General features: G+C 39.0%; 1 protein-coding gene across 2 annotated transcripts in view; it reads left to right on the forward strand.

Annotated features, from left to right (window-relative positions):
- Nucleotides 1-1,089: 1,089 nt before the first annotated feature.
- Nucleotides 1,090-18,291, forward strand: part of Nedd4 (E3 ubiquitin-protein ligase Nedd4) — a 101,805-nt gene continuing 84,603 nt past the window's right edge. For both annotated transcript variants that reach the window (XM_053778058.2, XM_053778057.2), the window contains exons 1-2: nucleotides 1,090-1,249; nucleotides 2,742-2,818. In XM_053778058.2, coding sequence (XP_053634033.2) covers nucleotides 1,193-1,249; nucleotides 2,742-2,818 — 134 coding nt within the window. In that variant the 5' untranslated portion in view covers nucleotides 1,090-1,192. The remainder of the gene's footprint in view (nucleotides 1,250-2,741; nucleotides 2,819-18,291) is intronic.

Raw genomic sequence — 18,291 nt, forward strand, 5'->3', positions numbered from 1 at the left:
AGGGTGGAAATCTTGAGCTTAAGTACTTTCACACTTCTTAGTGCATCAGGAGCTGTGCTATGTTACAAGGGCAACAGCAGGAGAAGTAGGTTAAGTTTTCAGAGTATGGTAGCGCGGTGGCACCAACCAGTCTCTGAGATCAGAGACTGGGTTGTGTACGGCCAACAGTAACAGCCTGGCTGACCAGGCCCTGATCCATCATGAGGCCTGGTCACAGACCGGGCCGCGGACGCTCTCCATACATATATATATATATATATATATATATATATATATATATATATATATATATATATATATATATATATATATATATATATATATCCTATTGCCCTCTGTACTCTTCTTATTGTATGTATCGAGGTAGAGGGGCTTGGCTAATGTAACACTTGGTTACCTTGCTCGGATCGTACACTGACCGAAATACATTTGGTTAATATATGTATAAAGTGCCTACGTCCATTATTACACTGGATCAGTAGTCAGGGTTAAGTGGTTTCCTTTAACACGTTTACAGTAATAAAAATAATTATGTGTTCATTAGTGATAATTGTATACACCATTACGTCACTGGTTACTGCACGTGATTGAAGAGAGTTAATTGTGCAATAAATAACCCTCCTTGATAACTGTTATCATTATTCAATACCATGGCTACCCGTAAACGAAAAAGCAGGTCACATTATAACTGAGAGAAATGATTTCCCTATAGATAAGTTACACATGTACGTGTGGGAAATATTCAGTTTAAAGTTAACAGAAAGGGGCAATAGGAAATATATTGCAATAAAGTGTGTGCATCGTCTGTTTACATGGGATAATATAAGTGACAAGACCTTGCACAGCCTCCCACTGATTCTCCTGTATATTACCTTGGATTCTCTTTTACTTACATAGTAACGAACCATATATATATTTCCCACAAAGCTACACTTGTTTAACAGTATGATAAAGATAGCAATATAGTTGTTTATGTGCATTAATTTTAAAATGATATCCCTTAACAATTACAATAAACCTTGTTTTTATGATTGTAGAAGAGGATCAGGTTGATGCTTGCTTCATGTTTGTGCAGGGAATATTTGCTGATAGTTACAGTGTTTATACCGAGTGTCAAGTGATTAAGGAAAGGGAAGTGATAGGGGAACATTTTATATTTGATAAATACTAGCAAAATCTAGCTGATGGGGGAATGGCTCATACTGGACGTGTTGTAGGATACGTTCCTCAGCCCAGTTATGATGGACAGGTACGTCAGGTGAATGCTTCAGGCTCATTAAATAAATGATTATTTTGTAGTGTCTACAGTCGTCATTACATGTTTTAGATAGGTCAAAAGCATTTACCTCGAATTGAATTATTTGACCTCAGTATTCGTCTGTAATGCGCTATGATTCCCTAACATCACATTCTACTGTCAGAATTTTAATTAAGTTCGAATTTAGTTATATGAATATATTAGCGTGTAGGAAAGTGTCTTAATGACAATCTGTCATATGTATGTAAAAATTCCTTACAATCAGTTGCCTAATGACCCACACGGGTTTAGCTGATTTATTAGGCGAACTTGGGCATTTCTATACAATATATACAACTTATGTACACCACGGAATCAGTATTTCTTGTCCAAATTTTTATTTTGGAAGATAGCAAAAACAGTATATTTGTTTTGATTTCATAGCACGTCCCCTCAAGGTTCCTTGATGTTGGTGAGGGGCTCTTGATTTAGGGAATTGGATCTGTGCTCCAGTTCCCCGAATTAAGCCTGAATGCCTTCCACATCCCCCCCCCCCAGGCGCTGTATAATCCTCCGGGTTTAGTGCTTCCCCCTTGATTATAATAATAATAATAATAATAATAATAATAATAATTCATAACACGTCTGAGTCAATCAGTGGATAGTATTGAGTTATGTTATGGGCCTAGTCGAATGTAAACCTAAGACTCGCCAGTACTGATGGCAGAGTAAGGTTAAGTTATGTTAGGTATTCTAGGTTGGGTTAGGCGGGTTTCATTAGGTTACATTACTTTTTTTTTTTTTTACTGTTTTCAAAAATTATTGTGCAATTCTATTTATTACTAGGTAAACATGTAGCGGGTGTGAGGAGAGTTACCATGTCATATTTTGCTTAGGAATTTAACCTGGGTCCTTTCAGCTTGGAATTGAATGATGTAATCAAATAAATATTATCTTACTCAATTTATTACAATAGTTTCACATTGTTATTGCATTGCTTATATTTAGTAAATTAAAATTAGTCCGGTTGGGGTGAGGACATTATGTTATGTTGCATGTTGACCCAAGGAAAATCTCGTGTAATTGTAGCATATACAGTAAATCTTAATGCAAATATATGTATCTGAAATTTCGTAATGAAATTTCTTGGCACATTTTGTTTTAGTTTTTGGTATGTGAGACGTATCCTATTTACATTATGGTACATTTGAATTTACATTCAGTCTGATGTGATGACGAAAGTGGAGAGAAAGAAAATTTAACTCATGCCTATGTTGTTAGAAACCAAAAAATATACAGGGTATATACATATTTTACTTTTAGATTGACTGTACAACAGTATATATATATTTTATTTTACTAAACTAAGTACTTGTCTATCTTACTGTACAAGATATTATTATGCCTGTTAACCTATATACCACATAATTTGGGCATCAAAGTTTATCAGTGTAACAAACTTCTCTTTTAATTTATATATTTTTTTCTCTTTCTTTTCTTACAGATTGAACCAACAAAATTACTACGATTGCGTGTTATAGGCGGTAGTGGTTTAGCAAAAAAAGATATTTTTGGAGCAAGGTATGTAATGATAGCATTTTTTTAGACATGAATAATGTGCAGCAATATAGGCTTATTTGTTTTGTGACATACAGTCAACTCCCTTATAAAGCTCCTCTTGTAGTGTAATTTTTTTAAATGAGATTGAAAAAGTTCATCTAAAATTTAATAATATGAAGAGTTGATAAATCAGACACTTGAGAAACACTTAGGTATCCTAATTTTGGAGGTGTTTTGCCAGCCAGTGGCTTCATCAGTCCAGTACAGAAAAATGGTGTAAGATGAGAAGGAATTCATGGTAATAAGACTCTCAGCTGGAGATGATGTGTTCATTCCATCAATCATGATAGAAGTACAGCATATGCATGGAGAAGCGGGAGGCTTATATACTGGAAGCAGGCGAGTTGAAGCAGTTAGAGGTGGCATCACAGGTGGAGAAAATCCACTGATGGAAGTAGGTCATGCCAGTATGTTAGGCAAGCCTTGAAGAAATCTCTGTATTACGATCCCATTATGTTGCTGTGTCAGACAGGTATTATGTATATAAATGGTATATCAACATGTCAGTTTTCTAAATCATTTATATAATAATAAGCATGTGAAAAGGGCTTCATAGAATGTGCTATTATATTTTACTGTACTTTTTCAGTTTCATTTGCAAAAAATTGCACTATATAAGCAGGCTGACTGTGTGTATACATTACATAATTGTCAATGGTTTTAGATGGTCCTTTCATTTTTAAATGGATAATACAGGTTAAGTTACTTGAATATTTCAAACTGTCATCACATTTTTCAGCCTGGTACTGTCGATTCTCACTGAATTATGCGCACAGCACACTTGAAGTTCAAGTTAATCATAATGTATGCCATTAAGCAAAATTCATTAATAATGTCTATAAAAACTACATTATGTTCTTCCTTGTATAGATACTGATTATTGAAAAAATTATATTCATAAATATTTTGCATGTACAGATATGCAGGAGGGCTCTGCCTACACAGCACCTTCTTTTCAGGATTCCACATTTTCGTTGGACCATTGTTCATTATGTTCCACCTGCCAGCAATGGTCACTGCAGGTGGAACAATGACTCATTTTGAAAGCCAACAGAAACGTAGAACACCGAAAGTAGGTGCTGTATATACAGAGCCCCTCCTGTATTTTTATTTGTATTTTGATTAATTATAAGATCTGTCATAAAATAAACGAAAACTGATGTACAGTACAGGTATCCCTGTGCTTAGAGCTTAATTAATTCTGGGAGCAATGTCAACAGTCCAAGAGCTTTAATTCAAGCCATTATTTCCAGTAGGAGCATAGGAGCCATGTGATAAATGTTCGTTCAACTCCTGAGAACCATTTCCATACCCCAAGAATAAAAATTTTTAATGGGCTATCTCAGTGTGAAAAATAGTCATTAATATGGGGAGTGTAACTTGAGCTGTTATAAGTTGGGCATCACTATCATATTTGTTCATTTTATTCAGCTGATTCATATTTATTTGCTATAGAACTTAATTACTCAGTTGATAAAAGGCATTGTTGCTGTACTTTATGGCTTATTGAACAGTTTCAACTCTTTGAATTATTAAGATTCTTCGATGCTATTCTGTATTGTAGTTTATATAGGCTACAGTATAGTACAGGGTGATCATCACTAATCCGGCATCATCGGGATCTGTATGATGCTCAATTAGTGATTTTGCCAAATCACATAGTGATTAGGTTAGAATACACTGAACCCAATGGCGATATTTTTACATTGACAATTTCACCCACTTTACACCCTATTTTTGACCCATTCCATTGTTTTAGTATACCAAACTCACAGCTATTTTGCTAGTATTCCTTCTATTCTGTCGATTGAATACAAGAAGCTGCCCAATTACCTATTTCAACTACCCAGTAATGTGGTCAGAAATTGGTAATTTGGCAAATTTCACACAAATTTCAAGAGATGCCAATTTCAAAACAGGGTCCAGAATAAACAGTGCAGACATTCCTGGAACTAAAATAACATTTTCTCTGTTCATTAGTACACATCCCATAGATTTTGAAAAAGAAATGGACAACATGCCCACTCACTCAGCACCTGAACCAGATTCATGGAATGCTCTATTTATAAAGAAGTGTTAAGTACCATTAGCAGGAGCACTCAGCATTTTTTGGAGAAAGAGCTCTAGGTGAAATACCGGAGGCCTTAAAGAGTGCAGACATAGCTCCTTTGCATAAAGGAGGTAGTAGAGCACTAACTAAGAATTACAGACCAGTAGCCCTAACTCCTCACATCATAAAAATCTTCGAAAGAGTGATGAGATGGCAGATTACAAATTTCATGGACCAACACAACCAGCATAACCTGAACCAGCATGGTTTTAGAGCAGGATGATCATGCCTGTCAGCTGCTGAACCATTATGACAGAATTACGGAGGCATTGGAAGACAACCAAAACGCAGATGTGATTTGCACAGATTTTGCGAAGGCGTTTGACAAATGTGGTCATGGAGTGATAGCGCACAAAATGAGATCTATGGGCGTTACGGGGAAGGTAGGCAGATGGATTTTTAGGTTCCTAACATACAGAACACAAAAAGTAGTAGTGAACACGGCAAGATCCAGCATCAGTGAGGTCAAAAGCTCAGTGCCCCTAGGCACTGTCCTGGCACCTCTGCTGTGTCTCATCTTCATGGCAAATACAGATAAAAACACCCAGCACACTTTTGTATCATCATATGCAGATGACACTAAAATAAGCATGAATGTCACTACGGTAGAGGACACTGAAAAAGTACAGGAAGACATAAACAGGGGTTTCCAGTGGGCAGTGGAGAACAACATGGCATTCAATGGTGATAAGTTCCAGCTGCTTAGGTATGGAAAGAATGAAGAACTCAAAAAGAACACTATATACAAAACTCAAGAGGGTCACCAAATAGAATGTAAGGAACATATAAAACACCTGGGAATAATTATGTCAGCTGACCTTTCTTTTAAAGACCATAACAAAACAAAGATCACAACAGCCAGGAAGATGACAGGGTGGGTACTGAGAATTTTCAAAACAAGGGAAATAATGCCGATGGTGACACTCTTCAAATCACTAGTGCTCCCTCACTTAGAATATTGCTCAGTGCTAACAACCCCATTTAAAGCAGGAAAAATATCAGAGCTGGAACAAATACAGAGATCGTTTACTGCTCACATTGAGCCAGTAAAGCATCTAAACTACTGGGAACACCTTCAAATCTTGAACATGTACTCATTGGAGGGGAGGAGAGAGAGATACACGATAATATATACCTTGAAAGTACTTGAGGGCCTGGTCCCAAATCTGCACACTGCCATAACAACATACTGGAGTGAAAGATATGGGAGGAAGTGTAAAATAAACCCAGTGAGGAACAAGGGTGCAGTGGGGACAATAAGGGAACACTGTATCAACATCCGGGGTCCCAAACTATTCAACATCCTACCAGAAGATATCAGAAACACGGCTGGAGCAAGTGTAGAAACCTTCTAGAGGAAACTGGACAAGTATCTTCACCAGGTGCCGGATCAACCAGGCTGTGATGGATATGTGGGGCAGCAACAGCCTAGTTGACCAGGCAAGCACCAGACGAGCCTGGCCCATGGCTGGGCTCAGAGAGTAGAGAAGCTCTCAAAACTCTTCAAAGGTATATCAAAGGTATGTTTCGAGGCCCCTCTTATATTATACTTGCTTTCATTTTGAATTTTTATTCACACAAAAAATAGAAGATTTAGTGTTATGCAGACTACTGCATTATTGTAACAATTGTATAAATAATGTCTGCCCATTTGTGACTGTATTAGACTGGCCAGTTGGACATGTATTGGACGGTGACATAATTTGTTTACCCTTGAACATTGGCTACTTTGAGTTCAATCTCAAGGTACTTTCCACGTGAAACCAATCAAAATCATATTTATTTCTCTACTATATCTTCCATTCTATCAACTGAAACCCAAAAATGAGAATATAACCGTAAAAAACATACGAAAATACACCGCAGTCACTATTTTACACTAAAAATAAGGTCGTAGTTTTTTCTCATTATGCACTGCGTGCTGCAGGATTTTTTATATACACATAGTGCATACTTACCACACAGACATATTCTCTCACATATAGTCTAAAATTTACCGGTCACGGCTTATCTGAGTGGGACTGAGCTCATGGCGACTGCTGGCTTCAAAGCCACCTTATCTTTTATGGACAATGTATGGTGTATGTGCTTTAAACAACAAGAAGCATTTCTTTTATTCGTTGGAACCATGACTAGTGCTAAAAGCGAGTAGGTTATAACAATAAATGGAGAAAAACAAATTGTAATGTCTTACGCAGCAAGTAGCGGCAGGTTGGTGTTTTGACCCTGCAAATTCGAAATTATGCTAGCCGAAATTAGTTCTGGATTACTGATGAAACCGGATTACTGACTGCCGGATTAGTGGTGGCCAATCTGTACTTAGGCTGAATAAACTTTACCTGTAAATGTACTCAATCTTACAGTACAGGACATCTCAGAATATAGGATAATTTTATAATCCACAGAGAGAATTCATTTCCTAGGTTTGACTATTTTTCATAATTTTTTTTTTTTTTTTAAGAAATGAGGCTGGTTAAGTGCATGTAACCTTTTATCCATAACAGTTGATTTTAAAATTAACATGATAGTTAAGACAGTGGTAAGTATAGTACCCTCTACTCACTTAGTGATGTACTCGTTTACTGACGACTCAGACTTACGACAGGCTCTCTGACCAGTATGCATACCTAAATACTGTGGATTAGAGCTGATTTTGTCTATTCTGTTTATTACAATATACTGTATAAACATTTAAAAATATACCTGAAATGTTATAAACGGTGCAAAGGTGACATTAAAAAATATCAAAGATGGTTGACACAAACCCACTACCATTATAGTATGCTCCTCACTTAGCGATGAATTCGTTTACTGATGCAGTCTTAGGAACGGAACTCTGTTATAATCTAGTAAAATTCAGTTATGCTTGCTGCACAATAAATTGGGACTAGTAATGTAATATGGATAATTTTGTTGAATTTCTTATACAGTTATAAAAGTACAGTGATTAATTATTTTGCATAATATTTTTTTTTTTTCAACAAGTCAGCCATCTCCCACCGAGGCAGGGTGACCCAAAAAGAAAGAAAATACTTTGATCATCATTCAACACTTTCACCTTAATAGGGCATATATTAATATTGATTGTACACACTTAAAATTCATATCATTAACTCTTTCAGAGTCTTCCAAGTAGATCTAAGTTATTGACACCAATGTCATTCACATAGATCCATGTTATAAGCATTTTTTTTTTCAACAAGTTGGCCGTCTCCCACCGAGGGAGGGTGACCCAAAAAAGCAAGAAAATACTTTCATCATTCAACACTTTCACCTCACTCATACATAATCACTGTTTTTCCAGAGGCGCCCAGATACAACAGTTTAGAAGCATATATAAAGATATGTAACATATCCCTCCAAACTGCCAGTATTCCAAACCCCTCCTTTAAAGTGCAGGCATTGTACTTCCCATTTCCAGTACTTAAGTCTGGCTATACAAAAACAACTGGTTTCCTTGAATCCCTTCACTGAATATTACCCTGCTTGCACTCTAACAGCTCATCAGGTCCCAAAAACCATTCGTCTCCTTTCACTCCTATCTAACACGCTCACACATGCTTGCTGGAAGTCCAAGCCCCTCGCCCACAAAACCTCCTTTACCCCCTCCCTCCAACCTTTTCAAGGATGACCCCTACCCTGCCTTCCTTTACCTTACAGATTTATATGCTCTCCAAGTCATTCTACTTTGATCCATTCTCTCTAAATGACCAAACCACCTCAACAACCCCTCTTCAGCCTTCTGGCTAATACTAATTTCCACACTTCGAATTCTCTGCATAATATTTATACCACACATTGCCCTAAGATAGGACATCTCATCTGCCCCCAGCTGCCTCCTTGCTGCAGCATTTGCAACCCAAACTTCAAACCCATATTAGAGTGTTGGTACCACTATACTTTCATACATTTCCCTCTTTGCTTTCATAGGTAACGTTTTTTTGTCTCCACAGATACCTCAACGCACCACTCACCTTTTTTCCTTCATTAATTCTGTGGTTAACCTCATCCTTCATAAACCCATCTGCTGACAAGTCAACTCCCAAATATCTGAAAACATTCACTTCTTCCATACCCCCTCTCTCCAGTGTGATATCCAATTTTTCTTTGTCTAAATCATTTGATACCCTTATCACCTTACTCTTATCTATGTTCACTTTCAACTTTCTACCTTTTACACACCCTCCCAAACTCGTCCAATAAGCTTTGCAACTTTTCTTTAGAATCTCCCATATGCCACAGTATCATCAGCAAAAAGTAACTGTGTCAACTCCAATTTTGTATTTGATTCTCCATAATTTAATCACACCCCTCTTCCCAACACCCTAGCATTTACAGTGGACCCTCAAGTTTAGAACTTAATCCGTTCCAGGAGCTAGTTCTGAAGTCAAAATGTTCGACAGTTGAACCAATATTTCCCATAAGAAATAATGGAAATACAATTACAGTAATCCGTTCCAGAAACCCAAAAATATTCACAAAAAAATACATTTTATAGAGATTACATTAGTAGTAGGTTGGTAGACAGCAACCACCCAGGGAAGTACTACCGTCCTGCCAGATGACTGTGAAACAAAAACCTGTAACTGTTTTGCATGATGGTAGGATTGCTGGTTTCTTTTTCTGTCTCATAAACACGCTAAGATAACAGGGATATCTTGCTACTCCTACTTACACTTTGGTCACACTTCACAGACACGCACATGCATATATATATATACATACATCTAGGTTTTTCTCTTTTTTCTAAATAGCTCTTGTTCTTTTTTATTTCTTCTATTGTCCATGGGGAAGTGGAAAAGAATCTTTCCTCCGTAAGCCATGCGTGTCGTATGAGGCGACTAAAATGCCGGGAGCAATGGGCTAGTAACCCCTTCTCCTGTATACAATTACTAAAAAAGAGAAGAAGAAAAACTTTATAAAACTGGGTTGCTTAAATGTGCGTGGATGTAGTGCGGATGACAAGAAACAGATGATTGCTGATGTTATGAATGAAAAGAAGTTGGATGTCCTGGCCCTAAGCGAAACAAAGCTGAAGGGGGTAGGAGAGTTTCAGTGGGGGGAAATAAATGGGATTAAATCTGGAGTATCTGAGAGAGTTAGAGCAAAGGAAGGGGTAGCAGTAATGTTAAATGATCAGTTATGGAAGGAGAAAAGAGAATATGAATGTGTAAATTCAAGAATTATGTGGATTAAAGTAAAGGTTGGATGCGAGAAGTGGGTCATAATAAGCGTGTATGCACCTGGAGAAGAGAGGAATGCAGAGGAGAGAGAGAGATTTTGGGAGATGTTAAGTGAATGTATAGGAGCCTTTGAACCAAGTGAGAGAGTAATTGTGGTAGGGGACTTGAATGCTAAAGTAGGAGAAACTTTTAGAGAGGGTGTGGTAGGTAAGTTTGGGGTGCCAGGTGTAAATGATAATGGGAGCCCTTTGATTGAACTTTGTATAGAAAGGGGTTTAGTTATAGGTAATACATATTTTAAGAAAAAGAGGATAAATAAGTATACACGATATGATGTAGGGCGAAATGACAGTAGTTTGTTGGATTATGTATTGGTAGATAAAAGACTGTTGAGTAGACTTCAGGATGTACATGTTTATAGAGGGGCCACAGATATATCAGATCACTTTCTAGTTGTAGCTATACTGAGAGTAAAAGGTAGATGGGATACAAGGAGAATAGAAGCATCAGGGAAGAGAGAGGTGAAGGTTTATAAACTAAAAGAGGAGGCAGTTAGGGTAAGATATAAACAGCTATTGGAGGATAGATGGGCTAATGAGAGCATAGGCAATGGGGTCGAAGAGGTATGGGGTAGGTTTAAAAATGTAGTGTTAGAGTGTTCAGCAGAAGTTTGTGGTTACAGGAAAGTGGGTGCAGGAGGGAAGAGGAGCGATTGGTGGAATGATGATGTAAAGAGAGTAGTAAGGGAGAAAAAGTTAGCATATGAGAAGTTTTTACAAAGTAGAAGTGATGCAAGGAGGGAAGAGTATATGGAGAAAAAGAGAGAAGTTAAGAGAGTGGTGAAGCAATGTAAAAAGAGAGCAAATGAGAGAGTGGGTGAGATGTTATCAACAAATTTTGTTGAAAATAAGAAAAAGTTTTGGAGTGAGATTAACAAGTTAAGAAAGCCTAGAGAACAAATGGATTTGTCAGTTAAAAATAGGAGAGGAGAGTTATTAAATGGAGAGTTAGAGGTATTGGGAAGATGGAAGGAATATTTTGAGGAATTGTTAAATGTTGATGAAGATAGGGAAGCTGTGATTTCGTGTATAGGGCAAGGAGGAATAACATCTTGTAGGAGTGAGGAAGAGCCAGTTGTGAGTGTGGGGGAAGTTCGTGAGGCAGTAGGTAAAATGAAAGGGGGTAAGGCAGCCGGGATTGATGGGATAAAGATAGAAATGTTAAAAGCAGGTGGGGATATAGTTTTGGAGTGGTTGGTGCAATTATTTAATAAATGTATGGAAGAGGGTAAGGTACCTAGGGATTGGCAGAGAGCATGCATAGTTCCTTTGTATAAAGGCAAAGGGGATAAAAGAGAGTGCAAAAATTATAGGGGGATAAGTCTGTTGAGTGTACCTGGTAAAGTGTATGGTAGAGTTATAATTGAAAGAATTAAGAGTAAGACGGAGAATAGGATAGCAGATGAACAAGGAGGCTTTAGGAAAGGTAGGGGGTGTGTGGACCAGGTGTTTACAGTGAAACATATAAGTGAACAGTATTTAGATAAGGCTAAAGAGGTCTTTGTGGCATTTATGGATTTGGAAAAGGCGTATGACAGGGTGGATAGGGGGGCAATGTGGCAGATGTTGCAAGTGTATGGTGTAGGAGGTAGGTTACTGAAAGCAGTGAAGAGTTTTTACGAGGATAGTGAGGCTCAAGTTAGAGTATGTAGGAAAGAGGGAAATTTTTTCCCAGTAAAAGTAGGCCTTAGACAAGGATGTGTGATGTCACCGTGGTTGTTTAATATATTTATAGATGGGGTTGTAAGAGAAGTAAATGCGAGGGTTTTGGCAAGAGGCGTGGAGTTAAAAGATAAAGAATCACACACAAAGTGGGAGTTGTCACAGCTGCTCTTTGCTGATGACACTGTGGTCTTGGGAGATTCTGAAGAGAAGTTGCAGAGATTGGTGGATGAATTTGGTAGGGTGTGCAAAAGAAGAAAATTAAAGGTGAATACAGGAAAGAGTAAGGTTATGAGGATAACAAAAAGATTAGGTGATGAAAGATTGAATATCAGATTGGAGGGAGAGAGTATGGAGGAGGTGAACGTATTCAGATATTTGGGAGTGGACGTGTCAGCGGATGGGTCTATGAAAGATGAGGTGAATCATAGAATTGATGAGGGAAAAAGAGTGAGTGGTGCACTTAGGAGTCTGTGGAAACAAAGAACTTTGTCCTTGGAGGCAAAGAGGGGAATGTATGAGAGTATAGTTTTACCAACGCTCTTATATGGGTGTGAAGCGTGGGTGATGAATGTTGCAGCGAGGAGAATTCTGGAGGCAGTGGAGATGTCATGTCTGAGGGCAATGTGTGGTGTGAATATAATGCAGAGAATTCGTAGTTTGGAAGTTAGGAGGAGGTGCGGGATTACCAAAACTGTTGTCCAGAGGGCTGAGGAAGGGTTGTTGAGGTGGTTCGGACATGTAGAGAGAATGGAGCGAAACAGAATGACTTCAAGAGTGTATCAGTCTGTAGTGGAAGGAAGGCGGGGTAGGGGTCGGCCTAGGAAAGGTTGGAGGGAGGGGGTAAAGGAGGTTGTGTGTGCGAGGGGCTTGGACTTCCAGCAGGCATGCGTGAGCGTGTTTGATAGGAGTGAATGGAGACAAATGGTTTTTAATACTTGACGTGCTGTTGGAGTGTGAGCAAAGTAACATTTATGAAGGGATTCAGGGAAACCGGCAGGCCGGACTTGAGTCCTGGAGATGGGAAGTACAGTGCCTGCACTCTGAAGGAGGGGTGTTAATGTTGCAGTTTAAAAACTGTAGTGTAAAGCACCCTTCTGGCAAGACAGTGATGGAGTGAATGATGGTGAAAGTTTTTCTTTTTCGGGCCACCCTGCCTTGGTGGGAATCGGCCGGTGTGATAATAAAAAAAATAAAAAAATAAAAATACATTATCGTTTTACATACACAGAACACACATACATATACATGTATGTACATAGTACAATTAGTAATAAATTTAAATAACATATAAAATAGCATTTTTATTTAGCTTTATTGAAGATTGGTGATGGCATCTCGAAGATAGGGAGGAGGAGATAGGGAGTTGGGGTTAGTGTTTGGAAGGGGAATCCCCCTCCATAAGGACTTTAGGTAGCAAAGCCCTCTCTGAGGTTCCCTTCTCTGTCTTTTAGTGCCACTAGGACCAGCTTAAGAGTCACTGGACCCATGTCCCACAAAATAACTGTCCACAGTCCTCTGTGTCTGGCACCTCTTTAAGATTTCCCTAAAATGGGACATGATTCTGTCACTGAACATGTTGCAAAGATGACTTGTTTCAGCTTGCTCAGGGTGGTACTTTTCCACAAACATTTGGACATCATTCCACTTGGCACAAATCTCCTTAATCTTTGAGGAAGGCACCTCATCCACTCCCTCTTCCTCCTCCTCCTCCTCCTCTGAAGCAAGTCTTGAGCTGTGGTCTGATACTGTTCCAGATGAAGCTCTTCCAGCTCCTCAGTGGTTAGCTCTTCCCTGTGATCCTCCACCAACTCTTCCACGTCTTTTGCCACTCCCTTAAAGCCCCAGGGTGTTCCTCAATGCCACAGTAGAGTCCACAACAGGCAGAGGGTCAGCAGGGTCAGGGTTAGGGTCAGCCTCAAACCCTTCAAAATCCCTCTTTTGGACACAATCTGGCGAGAGTTGTCTCCAAGCAGAGTTGAAAGTCCTGGAAATCACTCCTTCCCAAGCCTTACCTATAAGGCTTATGGAGCTGTAGATATTGAAGTGATTCCTCCAGAACTCCCTTAGGGTCAACTTAGTGTCTGTGGTCACTTCAAAGCACTTGTCAAACACTGCTTTTGTGTAAAGTTTTTTGAAGTTAGAAATGACCTGCTGGTCCATGGGCTGGAGGAGAGGAGTGGTGTTAGGAGGCAAGAACTTCACTGTGATGAAACTGTAGTCCCTAGACAGTAGATCTACCAAGTTTGGAGGCTGTGCAGGAGCATTGTCACTTAACAGGAGGCACTTGAGTGGCAAATTATTTTCTAGGAGGTATTTTCTCACACTGGGGCCAAACACTTCATGGACCCACTCTTTGAAAATTTGCCTTGTGACCCATGCCTTATTATTTGCTTTCCACAAGACACATAACTTGTTCTTAATGACATTGTTTTTTCTTAAACACACTGGGATTTTCTGAGTGATACACAAATAAAGGCCTCACTTTAAAATCACCACTGGTAAACTCCAGTGTTAGCAAAGAACAGAAGAGTTAGGCTGTCTTTCATAGGCTTTTGTCCTGGGAGTGCCTTTTCCTCCTGTGTGATGTAGGTCCTCTTTGGCATTTTCTTCCAAAACAGGCCTGTTTCATCACAATTGAACACTTTTTGGGGTTTTAATTTTTCAGTGTCTACGTACCATTTAAACTCCTGTACAAACTTCTCAGCTGCCCGTTTGTCTGAACTGCCTGCCTCACCATGCCTTACAACATTGTGTATGCAACTATGCTTCTTAAATCTTTCAAATCAGCCTTTGCTGGCCTTAAATTCATTGCTTCTAGGAGTTTTCTTTGCCAGGTCGGCATGCAACTTCCTTGCCTTTTCACAAATGATTGTCTCAGAAACATTATCACCTGCCATCTCTTTATCCTTGATCCACACCAGCAACAACTTCTCAACCTGATCGACTGTCTATTTTTGGTTAGCATATCAACACCTTTTGTCACATCAGCTTCCTTGATATGTTCTTTCTTTGCCAGGACAGAAGTGATGGTTGACTTGTTTTTGTTGTACATCCTTACAAGCTCAACAGGTCTCACACCACTCATATTTTTGTACAGTGGACCCCCGGTTAACGATTTTAATCCGTGCAAGAGGGCTCATCGTTATGCGAAATAATCGTTATGCGAATGAATTTTCCCCATAAGAAATAATGGAAATAAAATTAATCCGTGCAAGACGCCCAAAAGTATGAAAAAAATTTTTTTTTACCACATGAAATGTTAATTTTAATACACACAAACTGAAAAAGGCATGCACAATTACATGACACTTACTTTTATTGAAGATCTGGTGATGATTGATGGGATGGGAGGAGGGGAGAGCATTATCTTCTTACTGTTTAGAAGGGGAATCCCCTTCCATTAGGACTTGAGGTAGCAAGTCCTTTTCTGGGGTTACTTCCCTTCTTCTTTTAATGCCACTAGGACCAGCTTGAGAGTCACTGGACCTCTGTCGCACAACAAATCTGTCCATAGAGCTCTGTACCTCCCGTTCCTTCAAGACTTTCCTAAAATGGGCCATAACATTGTCATTGAAATAGTCACAAGCACGGCTTGCAACAGCTGTGTCAGGGTGATTTTCATCTATAAAGGTTTGCAGTTCAACCCACTCTGCACACATTTCCTTAATCTTTGAAGTAGGCACAATGGATTCCACAACTGGCATAGGCTTCTCAGGGTTAGCCCCAAACCCTTCAAAATCTTTCTTAATTTCCATACTAATTCTCACCCTTTTTACCACAGGGTTGGCACTAGAAGCTTTCTTGGGGCCCATGGTCACTTATTTTCCAGAAACAGCACCGAAAATACTGTAATAATACGAAATATTCCGAGTGTATGCTTGGATGTTACCGCGGAGGCTGGCTGGTAAACAATGGGACGGAGCGGCACATGTGAGGCAGGCTGAGGGCACATTGGACGCGTCTCGGACGAAAATCGGTATGCGGGTTTTTAATCGGTATGCGGGGCAAAAATTTTGCGATAAAAGTAATCGTTATGCGGAAAAATCGCTATGCGATGCCATCGTTATGCGGGGGTCCACTGTATTTCCTTCTTCAAGTCTATGATGTTTCTCACTTTCTTTACCACAGGGGTACCACTAGAAAGTTTCTTTGGGCCCATGGTAGCTTATTTCACAGTCACACAAGCACTAAACACAATGAATATTTGAATGAGCGTGCAGGTTAGTGTTCACTCGAGCATCAACAAAGCCAGACTGCTCGCGACACCTGCACAGGGATACGGACAGGGTGAGCTGGCGGACAGGTCCGGTACCCGGCGGTTTGAAAGACGGGTAGAGTTCCATACTCAAGACAAAATTGGTTCAAAAAAGTGGTCAAAACTCGAAAAGTTCGATAATCGGTAGGTTCGTCACTCGATGGTCCACTGTACTTCTTTTACAACCCCATCTATAAATATATTAAGCAGCCATGGTGATATTACACATCCCTGTCTAAGACCTACTTTTACCGGGAAGTAATCTCCCTCTCTCCTACACACCCTAACCTGAGCTTCACTATCCTCATAAAAACTCTTTACAACATCTGCCACATTGCTCCCCTATCCACTCTATCATATGCCTTTTCTAAATACATAGCTGCAATGAAAACTTTTTATTTATTATATTTATTAACACACTGGCCGATTCCCACCAAGGCAGGGTGGCCCGAAAAAGAAAAACTTTCACCATCATTCACTCCATCACTGTCTTGCCAGAAGGGTGCTTTACACTACAGTTTTTAAACTGCAACATTAACACCCCTCCTTCAGAGGGCAGGCACTGTACTGCCCATCTCCAGGACTCAAGTCCGGCCTGCCGGTTTCCCTGAATCCCTTCATAAATGTTACTTTGCTCACACTCCAACAGCACGTCAAGTATTAAAAACTATTTGTCTCCATTCACTCCTATCAAACACTCTCACTGTTCACATATATGCTTCAATGTAAACACTTGATCTACACATCCCTTACCCACTCTAAAACCTCCTTGATCATCTGCAATCCTACTCTCTGTCTTACCTCTAATTCTTTCAATAATAACCCTACTGTACGTACTCTTTTCCAGGTATACTCAGTAAACTTATTCCCCTATAATTTTTACAGTCTCTTTTGTCCCTCTTCCCTTTATATAAAGGAACTATACATGCTATCTGCCAATCCCTAGGTACCTTCCCCTCTTTCATACATTTATTAAACAAAAATACCAACCACTCCAACACTATATCCCCCCCCCTGCTTTTAACATTTCTGTCATCCCGTCAGTTCCAGCTGCTTTACCCCCTTTCATTCTACATGCCTCTCCCACACTTACATCCTGTTCTTCTTCACTCCTAAAAGATGTTATACCTCCCTGGCCAGTGCATGAAATTACCGCCTCACTTTCTTCATCGGCATTTAAAAGTTCCTCAAAATATTTATGCCATCTACCCAATACCTCCAGCTCCCCATTTACTAACTCCCCCTGTTCTGTTTTTAACTGATAAATCCATTCATTCCCTAGGCTTTCTTAACTAGTTTAACTCACTCCAAAAATTTTTCTTATTTTCATCAAAATTTCTTAACAATGCCTCTCCCACTCTATCATCTGCTCTCCTGTTGCACTCTCTCACCACTCTCTTCACCTTTCTTTTACTCTCCATATACTCGGCTCTTCTTATAACACTTCTGCTTTGTATATATACAGTGGAACCTCTACTTGCGAGCGTGTCCACGTGCGAGTTTTTCCAAATACGAGCAGTCGATGGGTCGATTTTTAGCTTCCATACGTGAGCAAAATTTCCATAAGCGAGCAGACCTCAAGACTGGTTCCTTGACACTGGTGAGGGGCTCTCGCTCTTGATCTCGGGAATTGTATCTCATTTGTTTGTTGGGCTATCTTATTGAAACTTGGGCAATGTATGATCGAAAGATGCTTCTTAACATACACCAAAAATGAAAGAAATCTAAGCATAAATAATGGAGCTCACTTCTCAGCAATTAGCCACCCCTTAGAGGTATTTTTGTACGTTTTTATGGTTTTATTCTCGTTTTTTTTGGTCTCATTTGATAGAATGGAAGATATATTACAGAAATAGATATGATTTTGATTGCTTTCACAACGAAAAGTACCTTGAAATTGAGCTCAACGTAGGAGAAATGGTCCATTGCTTGTCTATGTTTAAGAGTAAACAAATCACGTCGCTGTCCATTCCAGTATGCATTCATGAATGGGTTAACATTATTTATACAATTATTGCAATAAAAATAACAGTAAATCTTATATTTTTTGTGTGAATAAAAATTACAAATTATTTATATAATAATAATAATAATAATATGAGTAATAATAATACGTATAATAATAGTATAATACTACAATAATATGTACTAATAATAATTAT

This window comes from Cherax quadricarinatus, chromosome 22, assembly GCF_038502225.1.
Source record: "Cherax quadricarinatus isolate ZL_2023a chromosome 22, ASM3850222v1, whole genome shotgun sequence".
NCBI classification, from domain to species: domain Eukaryota; kingdom Metazoa; phylum Arthropoda; class Malacostraca; order Decapoda; family Parastacidae; genus Cherax; species Cherax quadricarinatus.